Source organism: Dipodomys merriami, unplaced genomic scaffold (genome assembly GCF_024711535.1).
Source record: "Dipodomys merriami isolate MVZ:Mamm:240054 unplaced genomic scaffold, mDipMer1.0.p SCAF_36, whole genome shotgun sequence".
Classification (NCBI taxonomy): Eukaryota; Metazoa; Chordata; class Mammalia; order Rodentia; family Heteromyidae; genus Dipodomys; species Dipodomys merriami.
Genome location: NW_027205159.1, coordinates 2,336,328 through 2,359,434, shown reverse-complemented (window position 1 = coordinate 2,359,434; position 23,107 = coordinate 2,336,328). Strand labels below are relative to the sequence as shown.

The 23,107-nt window shown below is 42.2% G+C and overlaps 1 protein-coding gene across 6 annotated transcripts in view; it reads left to right on the top strand.

Moving 5' to 3' along the window:
• Nucleotides 1–23,107, top strand: part of Aff3 (ALF transcription elongation factor 3) — a 579,697-nt gene that overhangs the window by 20,098 nt on the left and 536,492 nt on the right. For 4 of the 6 annotated variants that reach the window (XM_069988537.1, XM_069988535.1, XM_069988536.1 and 1 more), the window contains exons 2-3: nucleotides 2,362–2,429; nucleotides 22,289–22,416. In XM_069988537.1, coding sequence (XP_069844638.1) covers nucleotides 22,364–22,416 — 53 coding nt within the window. In that variant the 5' untranslated portion in view covers nucleotides 2,362–2,429; nucleotides 22,289–22,363. Of the gene's footprint in view, nucleotides 1–2,361; nucleotides 2,430–22,115; nucleotides 22,143–22,288; nucleotides 22,417–23,107 lie in introns of those variants that run through there. The other 2 variants (XM_069988534.1, XM_069988533.1) reach the window with 2 other exon arrangements.

The window sequence follows — 23,107 nt, the reverse complement described above, 5'->3', positions numbered from 1 at the left end:
CCAATTACATTAACCACCAATAAAAGCTGGAAGTGGATGAGTCTCACATACTTTTCTGCCCAGATTGAGATCTCAGCCTCCTGAGTAGCTAGGATTATAGGTGTGAACCACTGGTGCCCAGCTAGCATTGGTTTCTTCATTCAATATCTCCCCATCTTCCTGGGAAAGAATAATAGATGCTCCATAAAAAAATACATTGCACCATCAGGTAAGTTTGGTTCACATTGGATTAAAATAAAGTTAAATAATTTTCTTTCCTGCAGGTCTTCTCAGAGCCTTTCATTGCTAATGTATATTGGGAATCTGCAGGGACAATTGGAAAATGCATATTTGTGAAATGCTCAATTTAGAAAATTCACATTTTGAGAAATATTGATTTAACTTATTAAAGAGCCACTTCCCCTCCTCTCTTCTCTCCTCCCCTTCCCTTTCCTTCCCTTCTCTTTGAGATACACTTGCTCTCAATTACCCATATCCGGGCCACAGTGCTGAGACACAAATTCCAATCCAAGGTCATGCACACGAGCGTGCATGCATGTGCACACACATTTTATTTCTTGGCTGGCAACCTCATTAACATATCTTCTACATTCTCTGCCTATTTTGTATGGCTATATCTTAAAATTGCCCTACTTAAGTGAAACTATTTTAATACCTTCTTTTCCTCAAAATGTTGATACCATACCACATTAGCCTTTTGTGGAAAATGAATTTTTAAAAATGGCAACCTATCTAACACAAATGAAGTTGATAATAAATAAATGTGAAGTAGATGTGCTGATTTTAGAGGGTACCTATATGATCATCTCAACATTTAATAAACAGTCCTGTGCTGTGGTGAAAACTAGGAATTTCTAACTACTTGAGCTATAGGATAGTCAAAAGATAGTTGTAGGATTTAAATGGAGTTAATGGGAGGAAGAAAAATCTTATTTATTTATTTTGCTGGTGTTGTTATTACTGGGTCTTGAACTCAGGGCCTAGATATTAGCTTTCTTCCTCAAGGATGGCACTCTACCACTTGAACTTCCAGGTTTTAGATGGTTAATTGGAGATAAGAGTTCACAGACTCCTGTCTAGACTAGCTTCAACCATAATGCTCAGATTTCAGTCTCCTGAGTAGCTGGGATTACAGGCATGTGCCATAAGCACCTGGCTAAGAACAACTTTAGTTAATATGATGTATGAGCGTATCAAATATTAATTGTCCTTATTTGTATCAAAAATGTGTTGGTGTGGTTTGACTGACACCTCTAAAACCCCAGACCATCTTGGTTAGTTCGTGGTATCATTGGCCACCAGTCTGCTTATGTGAGAACTTCAAAGCCATCTCCAACCCGGGTAATTTCCTCTCTGATTGAACTTCTTCCTTCTCCATTGGCCAAACTCATCCTTTAAGACCTGGTTCAAGGCTTTGACTGGCTCAGATACTAAGTCAATTTATTCACTCAACACATATTTGTTCAACATTTAGTGTAGCAGACATAACTCAGGATTGCTGGCAAGTATGCAAAACTATGAAAATTTCACTTACATAAATTCACTATAGGAAGCTACTGCTGTAGGCTATATAACCTCTCTTCCTTCATTATTGCCATCTTTGGAATTTCACCTTCACACCTAAACTTAAACATTCACACACCCACAGTCAACATCTAGACATACTTAGACTAGTTAGATTAGATTGTTTTAAAAAGCGAAGGTTTAGTAAAGGAATTTTCAATCTTATAGTTTTCTGAAGGTATATTTTAACTGTCTCAAGACTTTAAGAGAGAAATTTGTTTACTCTCTTCAGGTAAATGAGAGTAATCAGAAGCCTTTGAGCTTCAGGCTTCTGGTTGGATAGGTATTCACAGGGAACATAAACAAACAGATGAAGCACGTAAGGACCTTGTGGAAGAAAGCAAAGCAGCCAGACTATTAAGTAACTTCTCAAGCTTTATTCTGACTGTAACTTCATTTTTGCCCCCTTAAAACACTCTCAAGTGTAATAGTTGCTGTGACTGACATTGAGTTAAGAATTAACTTAATTTGTGTTAAGGATGACAAGAACCCTTCATGGAGATAAATTCTGTGATGCAGTTATTTACAGCATGTATCCAGTCAGACATGTTGTGGGAACATGCTTTGAACCTAGAAGGCTGATTTTTTCATAGATTTATACTTACAGGAGAGTTATCTTCCATGGTTAAGTGTAGCCTCTCTAAGGAGCTTCTTGTCAAGATCTGATCCAATTTCCTCTTATGAACTCATCATTAAACATGATTTCCCATGTGACTAGATGATGTCCCGCTGTTGCCAGGCTCTTTTCATTCTCATTCTGATGGTTTTAATGCTTGCTCACCTGTTTTTCTTCATTAGATCCTCAGATTCCTCAGGATACTCCATAACAGCGGAATCCAACTCATTCTACTAGAGCAATTCTGTTAGTAAGTAAAGATCAATTAAATTGTTGGAAATTCCTTCAAAACTTCGCAATAGCCCCCTCTGTAATAAACTGAGGGTCTGAGTTTGTCGATCTATTATTCTATGTGGAGATCTAGCAGATGCCAAGTGTGGCCATGAACCCCATTGCTGGTTTGTGGACTTGTGTTAAGTAGTTTGCCCCCATAAAACACAGTTGTTCTCCTGTAAAACAGGGGTAATGACAGTGGGTAACCTCTCTTGGCTGTTATGTGAATCAAATCAGAGAATGTGTGCACATTACCTGCTACTTTGTTAACACTCAATACTTGTTAGCAACTATTAAGCCATAATTAACCATTGTTAAAGTCTTTCATTGTTTAGGAAAGTCTGCCAAGAATAACATAAGATTGTTTGCTGCTTTTATTGACTTTTCACAGGGCTTTGACTCTGGGGTCAAGACCAGGTTAGGAATTAAGCAGCATGAGGTCAATGAAGACTCCTAGTTACTGATGTTTAAATGAACCTGCTTTTAAAAGCTCAACAGTGGCAATTGGCAGGAATGGTCTCCTGAAGAGTGAATAATCCTTAGACCTGGAAAACAGGGCCAAGTGGCCTAAAATGAGATTTTTAGCAACACAGCCCCTGAGGGTAATCATAGGGACACTTTACTCTGTACCTTTGGCCTCACCTGTGTGTGAAGAAATAGCTAATAAAGGCTTTAAGGCAATCATGGCAATTGTAGAAACCCAGGCAAACACTCAAGCAGGAGCTTTGGACATCTTTCATGCAAAGCCAGACCTTTTCTTAGATGCAGAAACTCCTTAGCTAGAGTTTCTAATTCACTCCAGAAAATAAAGAAGTATTCTATTGGTTCCCTGAGTTTTTTTATTTTTTTTATTTTTTGTGAACACACTGTACAGAGGGGTTACAATTACATGGGCAGGTTAATGTGTACATTTCTTATCAAGCATTGCAGCCTCCTCCTTTGCTCCTTGAGTTTTATAGTATAAACGCTGCTAAGATTTGGAAAAATATCTACAGTAGGTTTGTTTTCTCAGGAACCCCAAATCATGACATAAGAATTCCTTCCTTAAATATAACGATCAGGAAAAAAAGTTAAATTTTAAATGCTTACCTTTGGTAAATGTTGTTAAAGTATAGAAATAGTTTACCTCAAAGCAGTTGCCATTTAATCTGTGCTTAACTAGATATATCTTTGCAATGTTATTGCACTTATTTGTCAACAAATGAGCTGTAATCATTAACTCAATTTTATGAGCAAGGAAGGGGAAGGCCTGCGGAGAGAAGCATACCCAGGTTTAATCAAGATTTGCTGGATCTGATGTCTGTCCTCTTAACTAATATTCAGGTTAGTTTACAGCCATCCTGTGAAGAAAGGGAAATCCAAATGAAATTCTTGTTTGGAAGTATATATGAATCGTTTCAGTAAATCTAAGAGGTGTTTTTAAACAATTAGGATATGAGTGCATTACAGATCTCAGGGTTGAGAAAAGAATTAATAGAGCTAAGCTCCAGATGAAGACAACTATTAAAGGAAGGGAATTCATGTTTAATATCATCACTTTCCTTCTGGTGCTCTAGCCTAGTTTTGGAGACAGTAGTCAAAAGGCTTAGCATACAGTGATAGAGCATGTGCCTAGCAAATGTGAGGTCCTGAGTTCAAATCCCAATACCATAAAAAAGGAAAAAATAAAGAATGAGAAATCCTGATCATTTGGGTCAGAATCCTAAAAGTACACTCTAAAGATATGGGAACTAAGTAACACGTATAACGCTAAAGGGACAGAATATATTTTAAAATCTCTCCAATGTGTGAAATTGTGTAAAATAAACCTGATTGATAATACCTCCAAGTATTAGGCATACTCTTTGGAGAATGATAACATTATCCCAGGCTTCATTGATCTTTATTTTGTAAACTATTTTAATTAATTTCTACTTTTTAAACTATTTTATCAAACACAATGTCAACCACATAGTAGAAATGTAATAAAATGTGGAAAGATAGAGGAAATATTGGCAGCAGAAAATTATAAATAGATACCTATGAACTCCTGATAAAGGAGTCATTAGAGGCCAATTTTAAGATATCTGTATTTACAGTTTCCAAACAGAAAAAAGTTTGATTGCAGAATTTAGCAGAGGACTAGAAACCAAGGAACAAAGTAAAATACAAGAATTCAAAAACATGATTATCCAAATTAAAAACTCGGGGGATGATCTTAATAACAGACAGCTAAAGAAAGAATTAGTTCACTGGCAGATACAAGAAACATGAAAAAAATAGAATTTCACAAAACAAAGTAAAAGAAAAGATAGATATTCTAACAAGTATAAAATTGGATTCTCAGAAAAAGAGAACCAGTGGGTCAAAATAAATAGACAGTGGCTAACAACTTCCCCCAAGCAATGGAAAATTAACTAAGAAGCCCTGAGAATCCCAAGTTGGATGAAAAAAGAAATGCAAATTAAATCCTTTTTGTACAACTACTTAAAGATAATAATAACAAGAAGGAGGAGGAGAAATAATCCATATATAAGGAAAAATTGCTTATAATTGGAGACAAAAGTATTATCTTAATAGTAATAGAAAAAGAAGCTTTAGCTTCACAACAATAAAATTGATAGCTGACATGTGTGTGTGTGTGTGTGCGTGTGTGTGTGTGTGTGTGTGTGTGTGTGTGTGTGTGTGTGTGTGTGTGTGTGTGTGTGTTAGTCCTGTTGCTTGAACTCAGGGCCTGGGAGCTTTTGTGTTCAAGAACTAGCACTCTACCACTTGAGCAACAGCTCCACTTCTGGGTTTTTGTTTTTTTGGGTTTTGTTTTGGTTTGTTTTTTTGTTAGTTAACTAGAAATAAAAGTCTCATGGACTGTTCTGTCTTACTGGAGTCTAACTATGATTCTCAGGTCTCAGCCTCCTGAGTAGCTAGGATTACGGCATGAGCTATAGTACCTGTCTATCAGCTGACTTTTTAATAGATACAATAGATATGGTACTTTTAAAGCACTTAGGAGAATTGCTAACCTGGGATTTTAAACCTAGCAAAAAACCTTTCAACTCTGAAGGCAAAAATGGTATTTCCAGACTAATGAAAAAAACGAAGAAAAAAATTACCAGTAAAAACATAGAAAAGTAAGTACTAAATGGTAGTCCTTAAGTAAAAGGAAGATTATCCTAAGTAGAAACTCAGAGGTATAAAAATGAAAGTAAAGCAAAATGCCAATGCAAATGAATTGCTCAAAATAATAATCTTTGAGGTTTTAACATAGAGAGAACTGAATACTTGATAAGAATGCTATTAAATTAGGAGAGTGGTAAATAAAGTGTTTGAAGGGCTTTGCATTTTGTAGAAGAAAATGATAACAACCATTAATACTATATTTTAGGGCCAGAGATACATGTCTTACTATCACATGAAATCAATAAAGAATAGTATAAAACCATACAAGTGCAAAGCTAATGGAGAGGCATAACATCAAAAAAATATTCTCATATAATTCAAATGAGAAAATTCAAAAAAGAAACAGATTGTTAAAACAATCAGAATACTCTGAGCAAGCTAGTATAGTTAAATCTATTTGAAAAAGCGGGGGTTTTAAAGCAAAAATCATGACTTCAGATTAAGAAAAACAACTCATAACATGACTTTCAATATATAAAGAAAAACCTGAAAAAAAGCATCTGAGGGACTGGTAGGGTTGCTCAGTGGTAGAATGCTTGCCTTGCATGCATGGGACCCTGGGTTCGATTCCTCAGTACCACATAAGCAGAAAAAGCCAGAAGTGGTGCTGTAGCTCAAGTGGTAGAGCACTAACCTTGGGCTGAAGAGCTGAGGGACAATACCCAGGCCCAGAGTTCAGGCCCCATGACTGACCAAAAAAAAAAAAAAAAAGCATATGAGAAGAAAAAATTAAACCCTTCCATTGCAAGTCTAGGGGTATTACTCAACTGTAAGATTACATGCTAGCAAACAGAGGGCCCTGAGTCCAAATCCCAGTACTGAAGTCAAAGCAAAACAAAAAGACCCCAATTAGAAAAGGTAGAGCTAGCAGACATGATATCAATAAAGATGAAAGTATTTAAAAAACATTATTCAGAAACATAATAGATAAATACACAGGAACACCATACCAACAAGAACAGAATGTACATATTTTAAACACATATAAAAATTGAACATGTGGAACAATAGAAGAAGTTTCAATGCATTTTTTTATTAATAAGTTTTTTTTTATTGTGAAAATACCGTATAGAGGGGTTAAAATTACATGAGCAAGGTAACAATGCATTTTAACGTAACAAAATGACAGGTAGAGGCCAAGCACCAGTGGTCCATCCCATGATCCTAGCTACTTGGGAAGCTGAGACCTGGAGGGTCTGAGACTTGAAGGACATAGTTTGAAGCCAACCCAGGCACAAAAGTCTGCAAGACTTCTCTTCTAAAATGCTAGATGGGAAATGGTGCAAGTTGTAGAACACCAGCTATGAGCAAGAAGTCCTGGTACAAGCACACACACACACACACACACACACACACACACACACACACACACACACACAAAATGACAAGTACAATATATTATGTTTATAAAGCAACTGAGTGCTGGGAAATTTTAAAAAGAAAACCAGAAAGAAGTAAGTAGCCAGGTGCTTGTGGCTCACATCTGTAATCCTAGCTAATCAGGAAGCTGAGATTTGAGAATCATGGTTCAAAGCCAGCCCAGGTAGGAAAGTCCCTGAGACTCTTAGCTCCAATTAACCACCAAAAAGCTGGAAATGGAACTGTGGCTCAAGTGGTAGATTATTAGCCTTGAGAAAAAGTGCTCAGGGATAGTGCCTTAGGCCCTGAGTTCAAGCCCCAGGACCAGCAAAGCACAGGAAAAAAAAAAAAAAGAAGAAGAAGAAGAAGGTCAAGCAGTGAGAAGCCGGGAAGCAGTTCTATAAAAATAGGAAGAGGGTGATAAAGTTCTGTAAAAAGAGATAGAGCTGGAGGTATGGCTCAGTGATAGAGTGCCAGCCTAGCAAGCACAAGGCCTGGAGTTTTTAACCAGTGTATCAAACTCCACCTCCCAACCTTCCCCACCAATGATAACAACAATACTACATTTGGCGCTTGAATGTTTCCTTAAGGCTCATGTGTTTTAAGTGTTCACCCTCAGCCTGGGTCACTGGAAAGAAGTGATAGAATCTTTAAGAAATACGGCCTAGTGTAAAGAAGTTACATCATTGTTGGCATGCCCTCGAACGGTACATTGAGACCCTGGCTTCTTCCTCTCTCATTGCTTCCTGGCCACTGAAGGGGGAGAACTTTGCTCTTTCATGGACCCTGCCATGATATTCTGCCTCACTGTAAGCCCAGAACAATGGAACAAAGTGACCATGGGCTATAACCTCTGTTATTGTGAGCCAAAATAAACCTTTACTTCTTTTAAGCTGTCATTGCAGCATTTTGTCATGATGAGAGAAAGCTACCATAGAGAGGAAGGGAAGTCACACACAAAAAATATGTAAGGAATGGAAATAGAAATAATTACAGAACTCACACCTATTTTGGTGATATTAAGTAGTTAAAACATTTAGGCGATTAATTTAAAGGATTTGACGATGTGGACACATTTCTGGAAGAGTCAAACCTATCAAAATTGATAGACTTAAAACTATTGAAAAGTCGAATCCATAATATTAAATCTTTCAGAGAAAACTGCAGCCCCAGATTCCTGTAATGATGAGTGCTATTAACTCTGTAAAGAAATACTGAAATATAATGCAAATTCCTCTAGAGAGAAGAAAAGAAGGTAAATACTCCAATTCAGTTTTTGGCGGCAACAAAACCCTTTAGCACAAGCTGACAAGGTCACATCTAAATAGGAAAATTGCACTTACTTACAAGACTAATCTCAGACATGCTCACTGGCCTAGAAATCCCTTTAAAAAGGCAAATTGAACTAGCAATAAATACATGACTAATGCCCTGCCACCCAGTTAATATCTATTCCATGAATGCATAACTGACTTAAATTTTCAAAAATAAATTCATATAATTTACTACATTTACAACTAATAGAAAAATGAAGTTACACAGTATAATCATTTCAACAAGCCAGAGAAAACATTTCATGAGATTCACCATCAATTCATTATTTTGATAAAGCAAATAAGTAGATGTAAATTTAATCGACTAATAATAGATGAGAAATTCCTATAGCTGATAAGGGTGTAAAGTTGGATGATTACTACCATTGTTTCTACTCATTATTGCACATGGAGTTCTAGCTAGTAAGTTAAGAACACAAGAGACACAAAGGTGTAAGGATGATATTACTAAATAAATTACATAGAGAATAAAAAAGAATCCAAGATTATCAAGAGATATAGGTCAATTCAATTAAACATATAGATGAGAAAGTCTTACAAATAATATGCAAATATCTCTCCAATAAACTGATAAGCATTAAACAAAAAGAAAGCCAAGCCTCATACCTGTGGCTCATATATGTAATCCTAACTACTCAGGAGGCTGAGATCTGAGGATGAAAAAAATTTTTTTATTGTGAAAATACTGTACAGAGGGGTTACAATTACATGGGCAAGATAATGAGTACATTTCTTATCAAGCATTGTAGCCTCCTCCTTTGTTTCCCCTTCCCATCCCTTCCCATCCTCCCCCCACACCCCCACCCAATTCTCCCCCCCCTCCCCCCCCCCCACCAAAGTTGTAAAGTTCGTTTTCGACATAATGACTTGTACATCTCATTGTTACAATGGGTCCACCTGTATCCCTATTTAAACGATTTGTTTTTCCCCTTCCCCTCCACAAATTATATACCAACATCAAATACAGTGAAAGCAGGGGTTATACTGTGGGGGAGGGACATACAAAGCAACAAATAATCTTATAAATGTGTTAGAAACAATCGCATGAAAGAAAAAAAACATATGAATACATATCTTAGGGTTCATTTCCCTAACATCAACTTATCTGACCTTTTCTGCTTGACTCAGACATACACTAGATATTGCAAATAAGGGAAACCATGGGACCTATGTTTCTTTGGGCCTGGCTTACTTTACTTAATATAATTTTTCCACGCCTTTCCATTTCCTAACAAATGGGGCAATGTCATTCTTTCTGATGGAGGCATAGAATTCCATTGTGTATATATACCACATTTTCTTGATCCATTCATCTACTGAGGGGCATCTGGGTTGGTTCCATATCTTAGCTATAGTAAATAATGCTGCAATAAACATAGTCGTGCTGGTAGCTTTAGTGTGGTCTTGTTTGTAAACCTTTGGGTAAATGCCCAAAAGTGGGATTGCTGGGTCATAGGGGAGCTCTATGTGGAGTCTTTTGAGGAACCTCCATACTGCTTTCCAAAGTGGTTGAACAAGTTTACACTCCCACCAACAATGCAATAGGGTTCCCTTCTGTCCACATCCCCTCCAGCATCTCTTGTTATTAGAGTTCTTGATTTTAGCCATTCTAATTGGAGTGAGGTGGTATCTCAATGTTGTTTTGATTTGCATTTCTTTTATGGCTAGGGAGGTTGAGCATTTCTTCATGTGTCTATTGGCCATCCTTCTTTCCTCTTCAGAGAAGTTTCTCTTTAAGACTTTAGCCCACTTATTTATTGGGCAGTTGCTTCTTTGAAGATTTGTTGTTGGGGAGTTTAATTTTTTGAGTTCCAGGTATATTTTAGATATGAGACCCTTGTCTGTTGTATGGCTAATAAAGATCTTCTCCCAATCCGTGGGTTTTCTACTGAACTTGCTAGCTATGTCCTTTGCCATGCAGAAGCTCTGCAATTTCATGCAATCCCATTTGTCGAACCTTTCTTTGATTAGTTGTGTTTCTGGGTCTCTATTAAGAAAATTTTGGCCTATGTCAACAAGACCTAGGGTTTCTCCTATTCCATCCTGTAATGTTTTCAGAGTGTCTGCTTTGACATTGAGGTCTTTGATCCATTTGGAGTTGATTCTGAGGATGAAAATTTGAAGCCAGCCACAGAAGGATGTCCTCGAGACTCTTATCTCCAATTAGCCATCAAAAAGCTGAAAGTGAAGTTGTGACTCAGTGGTAGCCCACCAACCTTGAATAAAACAGATAAGGAACAATGCCCAGGCACAAACAAAACAAAACAAAAGGAAAGCTAAATAAACATGAAAATATACTATGTTCACATACTAGAAGGTTCAATATTAATAATTCAATATTAATGATCTATATACTCAAAGTAATTCCAGTAAAAAAAAAGTTATGTGTGTGCATGTAAGTGTGTGCATGTGACTTGACAAGCTGATTCTAAAATGATAATAAATAAAATGTTACGAATAGGAAAATATTTTAATGAGGAACAAGTTGGAAGTAACTGACTATACCAGTCATAATAATTTATTAGAAAGCTATATTAATTACAACTGTGGAGGTGGCCCAAGCATGGACAAATAGACCAATGAATGACAAGGTCTTCAAAGAAGAGAACTTGGATAATGGCTAAAAGATATGCATACCTGTCACTTCTGCTTGATAGCATATCTAGATCAAGGGCTCCTCAAACTCACTTCACACTGATTAAATCAATATCTTGGGATGAAGAAGGTGATTGGAACTTTTTTTTCTACTTCAACACATATGCACAAACCTGCACACACAAATGAACCCACACACATCACACTTATGATTGCCACATTTTGATGCATTTCACAGTTTAAATCTCTCTCTTTCTCTCTCTCTATCATCTCTCTATCTACCTACCTATGTCTCTCTTCTCTTCAGTTCTATGGATTGAACCTAGGGCTTTGTGTATACTTGCCAAATGTTCTACCACTAAAATACAAATGCAACGAAGATATGCCTGTTCCCTTCCCATCCCTACTCTAGCCAAAACCTGTATTTTTTCTCTCTCCCTCTCTCCCTTCTCCTTTCTCCCTTGCCCCCCCCCTCCCTTTCTCCCCTTCCTGCCTCTGTGACAGTTCTCGGGATTGAAGTCAGGGCCTTGCCTTTGCTAGGCAGATGCTCCAATACTTGAGCCATGCCTCCATTCCTTCTTCATACTGATTATTTTTGAGGTAGGACCCAGCTTTATGCCCTGGTGGACCTGGGATGTGATCCTCTTACTTTACTGTAAGTCTGTGTCACTGGGAACGGCAAGCATGTGCCACTGTGCCCATTGTGTTTCTCAGGAAGTTGGAATCTCCTTAGCTGGAATCTCACTTAGTCTCCCAAGTGCTGGAATTACAGGCATTTGCCACTATGCCTAGTTTAACCCCTTCTTTTCTTGTGTGCTTGCGTTATTTTTATATTTTTAATTTTGTACAAGGATTTCCCCTTTCCATAAGTTTCTCTCACCTATATTGCTCTTACCACCTCCCTTAGCACACAAAAAGCATTTTAAGGATTCTCCTTAAAACTTAAAATTTGACATTTTCTCTACCCCATCATGTACAGCCAGACATGACTGAGGGCCTACTATCAATATGAGCAGGATGGAATAAACCTAGGAGAGGAGGATGGATGGCATGATGCTGTGTTCCAAATGTGTTAGCAGTCAGCCCTGTGATGCTCAGACCTGTGGCACCCACCCACTCTGTTAGGCAAACGTTACCCCAAAGCACAAAAAAGCCATTGGGGCTGTGGAACAGACCCCAACTTCATGGGTGCAGTTGCCAAAGAGAGCATTATCCCCACCTTGGGTCCTCAGCTCCACTCAGCCTTGAGCTCCTTCCTTCCCTAGAGTTCCAGCCAGATAGCTGGCCACTCCCTCTCTCCACTCAGACCTACCAAGGCAGGCACTTACCTCACTCCCAGCCCCAGACCTACCTGCCACCTGGATAGGGGTAGACACCATATATGTTCTCTCTCCAGGGGGAGATATGATCCCTTTAATAAACCTTATAATAATCTTTCTCCTGTGTGTGCCTGCCTCCACCTGGTTCCCTGGGATGGTCGTAATGGATTCTAATATTTGGGGCCCATACTTTGAAAGGCGTGGCCTTGGCTAAAGGCTCTGCTGTTGGTGTTTAGAAATTCTTAATAATTTATAAACAAGAGACTCCACATTTCCATTTTGCCCCAGGCTGTGCAAATGAGGTAGATAGCCCCCTGCCTAGGGAAGGAGCTTGCAGCCTTGTTTGATTTTACAATAAAAGAAAAACCCTTGCTTTGAGTATTGGTAAAATACTTTCTCTGGTTTCTCAGAAGCCAGTTCCTTTTTTTTCAACTCTCACTTGTCCCTCGGGGTTTGGCAGCATGGGGTTCCCTTGTGTGTTTCCTGATCACTTAAAATGTTTTTGCAACACAAAACAAGATTCTTTGACACCTGGCCCCTCAATCCCTCGCCTGGTATAGCTCCTTGTTCTTTTCTCTCATTCTGCTTCATGACCCTTCATTTGGCCTCCTGGTTTTTATTTTTGTTTTATTTTCTTTTTCCTCTTCCTCCCCCTCCTCCTCCTCCTCCTCCCCCTCCCCTCCCCCTCCTCCTCCCCCTCCTCCTCCCCCTCCTCCTCCCCCTCCTCCTCCTCCTCCTCCTCCTCCTCCTCCTCCTCCTCCTCCTCTTCCTTTTCTTCTTCTTTTTTTGTATACCATTCCTGGGCTTTAACTCAGGTCTGGACACTGTTCCTGAATCCCCCCCCCCCCCACCCTCCGCCTCAGGGCTAGCTAGCATTCTGCCTCTTGAGTCAGAGCTCTGCTTCTGGCTTTTTTGGTAGTTAATTGGAAATAAGAGTCTTAAGGACTTTTCTGCCCTTGCTGGCTTTGAACCGTGATCCTCAGATCTCAGCTTCCTGGGTAGCTAGGATTACAGGCATAAACTAAGGGTACCCAGCATTTGCTTTGATTTTCATTCCACTAGACCCAAACCAAATGTCATTTTCTGCATGAAACCTTGACAAAGGAGGGTCTCAGTTGTCACTCACCTGCTCTTTGTCTTATAGATCCATAGACACACTTCTAGCATAGCAATAACACATTGTACTATATAGATTTTGTTTTTCTCTTTGTTCTGCCCCTTAGGTAGTTCTTCATTAGGAATACTAGTAAGCCATTCTTTCTAGAAAGCTCTCCACAAGTACCTGCACTTCCTTCCTCATACCCTTAACTATTTTACAATATGATTTGATCTAGCTTCTTCCATAAGACCATATCTGCTTTACCTTTGTGGTAAGCCCAGTGCTTAGCACTTCACAGACTCAATTAAATACTTGTTAAAATTCAAGGATGAATAAATAGTTGTGATAATTCTTTCAACTGCAGGCCTTTTGCTTTTGTAAACTTCCTATCTTCTCTCTAAACCAACCACTTAACCCATACTTGGTGCTCAATAATGTTTGTTTGAGAAATCAATAGCTGAAATGACTCATGTGATCATTGAGTATCCCTATGGGTCCTGACCCAATGACCCAAGCTTGGGAAAATGTCTCCCATAACTGCAGTCCTGACTTGAGTTTGAATTCTTTCTGGGATGACAGAAAGGGGAATTAGATGAGACTCTTAGGTCCAAGAGGATTATATTGTAATAAACTTCATATTGTTGCCTAGAGAGTGATGGAAAGCAATGCTAAATTCATAAAATTGTAACTATCTAAGCCAAGTCTATAGAATTATAATAAGCATCACAAGAGAGGTGGAGCTTTGCAAAATCACTGGGAACCATTCCTGGAAAGTGCTCTGTTACTTATAGGGTGGGAGGGGTGGGGAGTGGGGGTGGGGAGCTGATTCTGAGGACTGAATCTTTTCTCTACTTGCTCTGATACTCTTCTACCTTCTTGGGATTAGCAGAGCCATCAGGTACTTTTCTTTCCACACCTTCCCTACCTTGTGGTATGCACTTTTCTTCTTGTGGCCAGCTCCCACTTCTGTTTGAAACTTTCTTCTTCCAAGAAACTAAGAAGAAGCTGGGGTGTCTCACATTTCCCTATCCATCTGTTTCTTTTAAGAGACTGGCTCCTTTTCTCTATATAGCATCCCCAGTGGCCCAAGGACTTGTGGCTGCCAAAGTGCTAGAGAATTCAGATGGGCCCCCAAGACTTTATATATGAAGGACTGATAGAAACAATTCAATGAAACTGCGAGCTAAGACAGAATGCTTACTGCAGGCTGGTAATGTGCTAGAAAGGTACATTAGAAATCAATTTAGGATCCATAAACCTACTGAGGAATGCTGTTCTAGCCAGACCTGAGTACTTTAAAAATGGAGTAGGAAGTTTTTGAGAGACTGAATTTCCTACTATTAGAAATATCCACTTGAGGGCTGATGTAGAGGGATTCTCTATCTCATAGAAGGTTAGCTAGAGAGCTTTTATGGTTTCTCTTGACTTTCAAGCTTTGGCAACTTTATTATAGGGCTCTAACCCTGTAATGCAGTTTATATTTCAAAATACTGTGCTTAATTAGTTGTTTTTCTAAACTCCTTCTGAAGAAAATCAGCCTCATACAGTAGTAATTAGTTTATTGGTAGAAACAATGACAAAGCCTGGAACGTGCATATTTTTGTGATTGTGGCAAAGACACAAGAAAAAATGACTATTATTATTCCTGCACTATTTCCACAGTGAGAGCTTTTAGTATCCCTGTGAGGATGTAAGAGTAACTTAACCTAGTTAATAAATTACATGTATATAAAGAAACAATTAATAATATGGAATATTCAAAAAATTCTGGAGCCAGATTAATCAGTCTTCAGACAACTAACTAAGCATGAGGGTTTTTTGTTTGTTTTTGTTTCTTTTGTATTAATTGACACTCTTACAATTTGGAGTGAACCCAAAAGGCAAGATTATATTTAAGGAAACAATCATAGACTTTTATAAGTCACAGTTGATTTTTTGGCAGGGCTATCCTTGCTGGGACACATCATTGGGATATCTGGTAGACCTGACTACGTGTAGCAATAAGCAGGAGCTGTGGTTTCTATAATCAGCTAGCTGTAATAATCAAAGCATAGCAACATTGGCTTGGCCATATAGAGTCTTAATGTGCTCCAAAACAGTTCTAGGTAGGTGGCCCAAAGATGGGACAATTATATGAAGACATCATCAAAGACCAAAGTTCCTTTTAACTTCAGATGTACCAACATTAGTCCATACTCTGTGTGTGTGTGTGTGTGTGTGTGTGTGTGTTTGAGTGCATGTGTGTGTGTGTTTGTGTGTATTGGTCCTGGGGCTTGAGCTCAGGGCCTGGATGCTGCTGCAAATTGCTATCCTGATCCTCTGGACTCAGCCTCCCAAGAAGCTAAAATTATAGGTATGAGCTACTAGTGCCTGTCTCTCTCCATCAATATTAAACTCCTTAATATGCTATTTTGAAATATCTCTCTTTTCAGACTGGGAACCACAGTTGTACCACTTCAGCTTCAGAGTCTTTCCAGGGCTGCCTAAGGACCACTAAGTCCAAGCAAGGATCTTCTGGTGCCATAGGAAAAGAGCCAGGCACCACAATTGTATTATGATTTCTTTTTCCACATTGCCCCCAAAGACCTAATCTAAGTTTCTTTCTCTTGGGCATATTGCTCTTGCTGTCTGGTAACACTTAACAGACAGCATACCACTCCTGTTTGGAACAGACCAACACCTTAAGATTTGTTTAAGCCAAGAAGGAGGTCTACCTTTAAAAAAGGGAAGGTTTATGGCTCTCCTGACATACTCCAGGGATTCCTGTTTGGCAGCTCTCAGGAAGAACAACTAAAAGCAGAAGTCTCATATTTTAGAACTGTCAGAGACAAAAACTGACAGACACAAAGAACATTCAACCCAACCTTCTTGTGTTGCAAAAGAAGACACTGAGGCAAAGTATGTGTGTGTGGGTACTTCCTCCAGTTGTGATATGGCTGAGAGGAAAGAAAATTGCAGATAGGAGTAGAAGGATCTCTCTAGCTTTTTGGCTGGGTCTATATTACATTCAGCAATTAAGCACCTCTGAATATGGGAATGCTCTGATACTATAGATAATTAAGACAAAAGTTACAGGGTTAGCATATGGTATTGTGGCTACCACATCCAAAACCCGATCTGCCTTGCTTTGGTGAGTGAAACTTATCTGTTTCTTCGTGTACTCACTTGTAAAAGAAAACCATAGTATCATACCTTCTGTGATTTTGGGAGCACTACATGGCATTGGTACTTAAGACAGGACCTAGAGGGTAAACGTATAAAAATGTTTTCTATTTCAGAGTTAGTTATCACCCATTCTCAATGGTTTTGAAGTCCTTGAATCTTGCAGAGTTGGCCAGATTGCATCTTGAAGAAGCACAACAAAGAGCCGGTGCAGATGTTAAGTTTTAAGTCATGATGTTTGATTTTTGTTACTAGTATCAGGAGAACTCCTATCAGAAAATAATGGGACTTTCCCACCAATAGATGAGCATATGAGATATATAATCTGTGATGGGAGATACTTTTCTGGTCTGCTTTTATGAATGGTTTACTTTCTCTGTTTGCACTAGGTATGAATGATAGTTTATTATTCTTTTTTTGTGCACTAGGTATGAGTAACTATTTTTTTCTTTTCCTTTCTTTCTTTCTTTTTTATTTTATGCTGGTACTGGGGCTTGAACTCAGGACCTGGGTGCTGTTCTTTAGCTTTTTTGCTCAAAGCTGATATTCTACCGCTTGAGCCAGAGCTTCACTTTTGGCTTTTTGGTACTTAATTGGAGATAAGAGTTTCATGGATTTCCCTGTCTGAGCTGACTTGAAACCACAATCCTTAGATGTCAGCTTCTGGAGTAGATAGGATTCAGGAGCAAGCCACTGATGCCAGGCTTTATTTATTTATTTTTTTAAATGTGGAAAGCTGCATTCACCAATATTTTGCACCAGCCAGCCTGCTATATGAGAAACAAAACTAGGCTGGGAAGGTAGCTCAGTGGTAGAGCGCTTGCCTTGCATGCTTGAGGCCCTGAGTTCGATTCCTCAGTACCACATAAGCAAAAAAGAAAAAAAATCCGGAAGCGGTGTTGTGGCTCAAGCTAGCCTTGAGCTGAAAAGCTGAGGGACAGCACCCAGGCCCAGAGTTAAGGCCCCACGACCGGACCCCCCCCCCCAAAGAAAGAAACAAAACTATCAAAGATATGTACACCTTGTTATGCCCAATTCTTTTTTTAAAAAATAAAGGATTTTTTAATTTGGCAATACCATAGTTGTCTAAACAATGTTATGGTAGTTGACCACAATTTGAAATTATCTTTGTCTTGTTTGGTACTTGAAGGGCATGAAAAATTTCCCTCCACTTCCTCCCTCCCTTCCTGGGGTCATTTTTCCTCTCTTTTCTTTGCCCTGCCTGCCCTCTGACCCCTCCTAGCTCTGCTGTTTCCACAGACTTCTGAATCTAATTAATGTCTTAGTGGCCATATAAATGAATTATGTAGGGAGGAGGATGTTGGAAACTTTGAGGAAAATGCATTCCTTAGGGAAACCCTGATTTTTTTTTAAAGGAATGCACATTTCTCTAGTGGTAGAATATCAGTAAGGTGTAAAAGCCTGAGTAACATACTCACATTCAATTAATAAGCAGACCAAACCTTAGGAGCATCGATTTTGACATCTGGGCAATAATGAGCCATTATGGAAGCTGGCTGAGGGGACAGATTGTCCAAATATGTTGTCATCTTAGATTGGCTTTAGACAACTGGCTAAACTATTGGCCTTTCTCCCCCCTACCCTTTCCAGACAGTTTACAACCATTTTCAGGCAGTATGTCCTTTGAGGATCTCTGAACTAACACTGGCTTACTGGGTCCCAGAATGTTCTCCAAGGCTCCAGGACAGCAGGCATACATGCAAGGAGGAGGGGCCAGAGTGTTGAAGTTCTCAGCCAGAGGATACTGTCAGAGAGCCCAAGGCAGAGATGGTCCCTATGCCCCATGTTTCCATGGAAACATAGGAGGAGTGATGACAGCTAGCACAGCCGCACCATCTGCTCGGGACCTGGGAATGATGAAAAAAAAAAATAGAAAGGCACCTCAGATCCCAAGCTAGAGCCACTCTGAGATACCTGTGGAGAGAGAAGGAAAGGCCTGAGGACAGTGTAGCTCTTGGGTGATTTAAAATCCTGCTGTCTTGGGGCTCCACATATTAGCATATAATTTGCAAGGAGAAAGCCTATAGGGTTTAGCAGACAATCCCTAGATACAGTTATAAACACCCAAGCAGCCTCTGAAAGGAGAAACAGAGCACTTCTGTCTGCTTTGTTGAGCAGGAAGGGAGAGTGTTGTTGCTGGAGATGAAGGAGGGGTTGGTGGATATGGGTCTTTTGGTAGACCACCTGCAGAGCTGACCGTGGGCCCTACATGTTTTTCTAGAGGAATAACAGGATTGGCCTGGGGGGAACCCTACCTGTTTACAAAAGCCACTCCTGAACTGCAGCCATATATTCAAAATAAATCATGAATAAATGAATTCATGCCAAGTTTCTCTTAATTTGTATCCCAAAGAAGATGTTAGTGAGATGCTACAGATTTTCTTCTGGGTATATATAGGAGACTTCTGATTCTAGATGGACAGAATGAGAGGGTCTTTGGTAAATATATTCATATGCCCCACCCTAAATTGGGAAAGATTCATTTCTTAGGCATTTTATATCATGAATTTAGCCTATGCAAACAAACCAATCTACCCAGGAAGCCCAAGTAGCTCCTAGCTCCTTCATTCAGCAGCTTCTCCTGTCCAAGCTGGGTGGTTTGATTCAGCTCCAGTTGTCAGGCTGTATCTCCCTGAGGGAGAAAAGCCCCTCGGGTCATAAGGTCGGTAGGATGAACAAAAGCTACCACAGCTGCATTGGAAACACTAATTTTTATTTCTGATTTAGGCAGTCTCATTCCATTACAAAAAAAAAATGATCACCTCTGGAATTCTAATTCGAGGAAGTCCAAGCCCCATTTTTTTCCTCTCCTTTCCTCTTTCCTCTCCTCTCCTTTTTCCTTTGCATTGAGAATTTAATATTTTGACAACTAGATTCAGTGCTTGCCAAATCTGGTTCATGCACCTAGAGGCTGAAAGATAATGAGAATATCTTAATAAAATATAATAATGATGATGATGATGATGATGATAACTTCTTCCCATTGAGAATCTCATTAACTGATCTACATTTCACTTGTCAAAACTATTAATTTAGATTTATTTCCATCACAGAGCTTAGTATAAAACAGTATCTACAACAATTACTAGTGTCCCCATTCTCCAAATTGATGCTATTCACACACACACACACACACACACACACACACACACACACACACACCACATACCACTGAAAATAAAACTATTAGTGAAAACATCACCAAGTTAAAAGCCTCAAACAGAAAATAACAGTTATTCCTGAAGAAACATTTCAAAATACCCACAGTGAAATCGCTTTAAACTCAAGTATAGCCATAAATTAACATATGGCCCCAGAGTTTGAATTCAAATATAAATCTACTCATTATTCCATAGCTTTTTTTTTTTTTAATAAGCCCCTCTACTAGCTCTATATCCTGCTACTGCCTTTCATTTTCAGGACCTCTATTTCTCTTCAGCCTCCTTGGTGAGGGCAAAACTGTATCCTGAGCTTCAAGCCCTGCATGGGGCCCCCAGTAAACATAGGTCAGCTTGTTCTTCATCAGCCTCCTTTGTATAAACAGATGTGGTGGGAAGGGAAGGAAAGCCAGATCCCCATGAGAAGCTGGAGGTCTCTTTTCTGGAGAAGCTTCCCAGCTGCAGACAGGAGCCCAAGAAACAGGACACATTTCAGGCCTTGGAACTTGCAGTTCTTCCAGACAGGGCTGTTCCTCTAGCTCTCTCCTCCACCCTCCACCCCCAGCCTTTGTTCCTGGGAAGGCTGTCTCCATGTGATGTCTACAGCTCACTTTTGCCAGAGCAAACATTTCCAACAAGGCTTATGCTAAGGAGATAGCAGGAAGGCAGACTCCGCCCCCACCCCTCCAAATATGCTGCAGACGGAGATTTTGGAAGCCAGCCCCTCACACCTGTACTTTTTTTTTCTGTATTCATATTCCCTTTGTTCTTTTGTAGCCTTGTTACTACCTTCCACTAATGAGGGAAGTGTTTCAGGATGAGGAAGTTGTCAGCATATAAAATAGTCGTTCTCCCGACTATGTGATGCAGATTCTGCCTTAATTTAGTGCTTTACATTTTGCACATTAGTTATGGATGTTAATAAAGGAAGGACTACTCTGGAGCTGGGATGGTGCCGGGGTGGAGGGGGCAGGCAAGGGGGGAAGGTTGTGCTGAGCGTGATACAATCCAATCTCAACAAATTCTCATTGGCTTCTTGGGCTTGTACCAGTGTCCACAACTTTGTTAATCTTTCTTCAGAAGTGATGAGGTGAGGAAGGGGGTGGGGGTGAGGGGGGGGGGCTACTAGGTTTGACCTTACACGAATCCTGTGACTTCTACCCAAGGTTCTAAATTTTCTGGCAGCTCTAGGCAGTTGCTCTTCGTGTCCAGAAAAGGAACAAAGGGGCAGAGCGCTGGGAAGGCCTCTGTCAGGGAGGGAATGTGGGTTTGGTGCCGGCCGTGAGGCATAACTGTCTTGCTCCTTGCTACTATCTCAAGGAATTCTGGGACGTTCGAGTGAGGCTCCCTGAGCTGAGGTCAAGAGATTCAGAAAGTCAGAGAGCACTAAGGATGGGCTCTCCGTTTTAGGCTAGCCGCGGAGAAACAGGTCTCAAAGACTTGACTCTCAGCATGTGTATAACAATGAGTGGGAAGGAAAGAAAACGCTTGCTCTAAAACTAGGGAAGTCATTCTAACAAGGACCTGGTATAAGTAGCAGCCACGATGATACTCTATCATCCTTCCAGCTGACAATCTGCCACTTTCCAGGCAAGAGAGGCGGCGGGAAGTTTGTAGTGGAAACCCAGAGGCCTTCCCTGTAAGACATAAAAAGAAAGGAGGTTGGTTTCCAGGGATCCGCCAGCTGGGGAACAGTGGGGACCCCAACCCCCACTGTAGGCCAAACTGCAGCTGAGTGCAAGTCTTCTTGGAAGAGGTTTCCCTTCCTGCTTCCTCTTTTATTTCATTTAACTTACTGACTTGATATTTGAAACGATTTGTTTACGGCGCTGCCGTGGGCTGCACAGTTAACTCTCAGCGCGCCTGGGGCGGCCAAGGATTTCCCTGCACCCACCCGAGGTGTGCAGCTCGCGCACACCGTCGGCCGGCGGAGGCGCGGAGCAGGGTCCGGCGGATTCAGGAGGCCAGAGAAGTGCGTGCCGCCGGGACGGGGCCGGGCGGAGCCGGGCTGGGGCTGCGGCAGGCCGGGCACAGGCTCAGCATCCCCCTCCCCGGCCCTGGGCGCCTCTGCTTTGCCCTTCTCTCCCCCGGGCTGCGCCTGGACTGAGGGAGGGTCAAGAGGGCCGCGGAAGTCCGAGGACCCGGGAGAAGGACAAGCCTGCCGCGTGGCCTGCGAGCACCGCGGGACCTCGGGAAGCGGCGTGGGGAGCGCAGGGACGCGCGGGGCGGGCGCGGCGCGGGGGTTCGCGGCGCGCGCGCCTCGGCCTCGCCCGCGCACACGCGCCTCCCGGAGGAGAAAGAGGCGGGCGGGCGAGCGCGGAGCACCGCGGCGGCGGCGGCGGCGGCTGCAGCGGGCCCGGCCGCCGCGAGGGAGGGAGGAGGGGCGGAGGCGGAGGAGGGGCGGGCGCCGGCCGAGGAGGGGGGCGAGGCGGCGCGGCGAGCTCGCCGCTCTCTCGTGAGTGTGCCTGCGCGCGATCCGGCGAGCGGGTGAGTGCGCGGCAGCCGCTGCCCTGTGGGCCGGTGCGGACTCGGGGGCGGGGGGCTGTGGGAGCCCCGGCTCGGGGTCTCGAGGCGGGCGGGCGGCGGCTCGGGCGCGGCCGGGATGCACCTTCAGCCGGCGTCTCTCCTCGCAGCGCGCGGGCGGCCGGAGCTTCGCGGCGGCGGCGGCGGCAGCAGCGGCGGCGGCGCTGACACCGACACCTCCCACCATGGACAGCTTCGACTTAGCCCTGCTCCAGGAATGGGACCTCGAGTCGCTGTGGTAAGTCCTCGTGCTGACCGCTCCGGGCCGGCGGGAGCTGCGCGGCGCGGCGCGGGGAGTCGCGGCGGCCCGCGCGCCCTCACCTGGGGCGGGGCGGGGGGGGGCGCCGGGGCAGCCGGCCTCCGTGGGGGTGGGGTGGGTCGGGGGCGCCCGCCTCGCCGCCTGCTTCCTGCCCTCCCCCCCCCCCCCCCCGGCTGGATGGACGCACAGCAGCCTTTCCGTCTGTGTGTCCTCCTCTCCGGTCCCCTCCCCGCGGTGCTGCCCGCTCCAGCCCCCGGGCTGACGATCTGGGTGCCGAGGGACCAGCGCGGCTGTGCAGGGGAGAGCGAGGATTTTTGGTTTTTTAAAGGACGTATCACTAATGCCCGAGGACCGACCTCCCCCCCCCCCCACCTCCTAGCCACTCTCAGCTCTCTTCCCTCCTCTTCCTTCCCTTCTCGTTGTCCCAGAGCCTCTGGCTTTGCCCCGGCGACCCCCCTGGAGTTGGGGCTGCCAAAGTGCCCTGAGAGGATGCTCCAGTCCCCTCCCTGCTTGTTCCCACCCACTCCCACCCGAGATGGAGAAGTGAACACCCCCTAGGGCAGGGCAGGGGGGGGCAAACGTTTCTCCATGCGGGGTTCCAGAGGCCTTGGCCCAGGCAGACACGTTTCCTAGAGGGTCACACCTCTCCACAGATGTACTCCATCTCCTC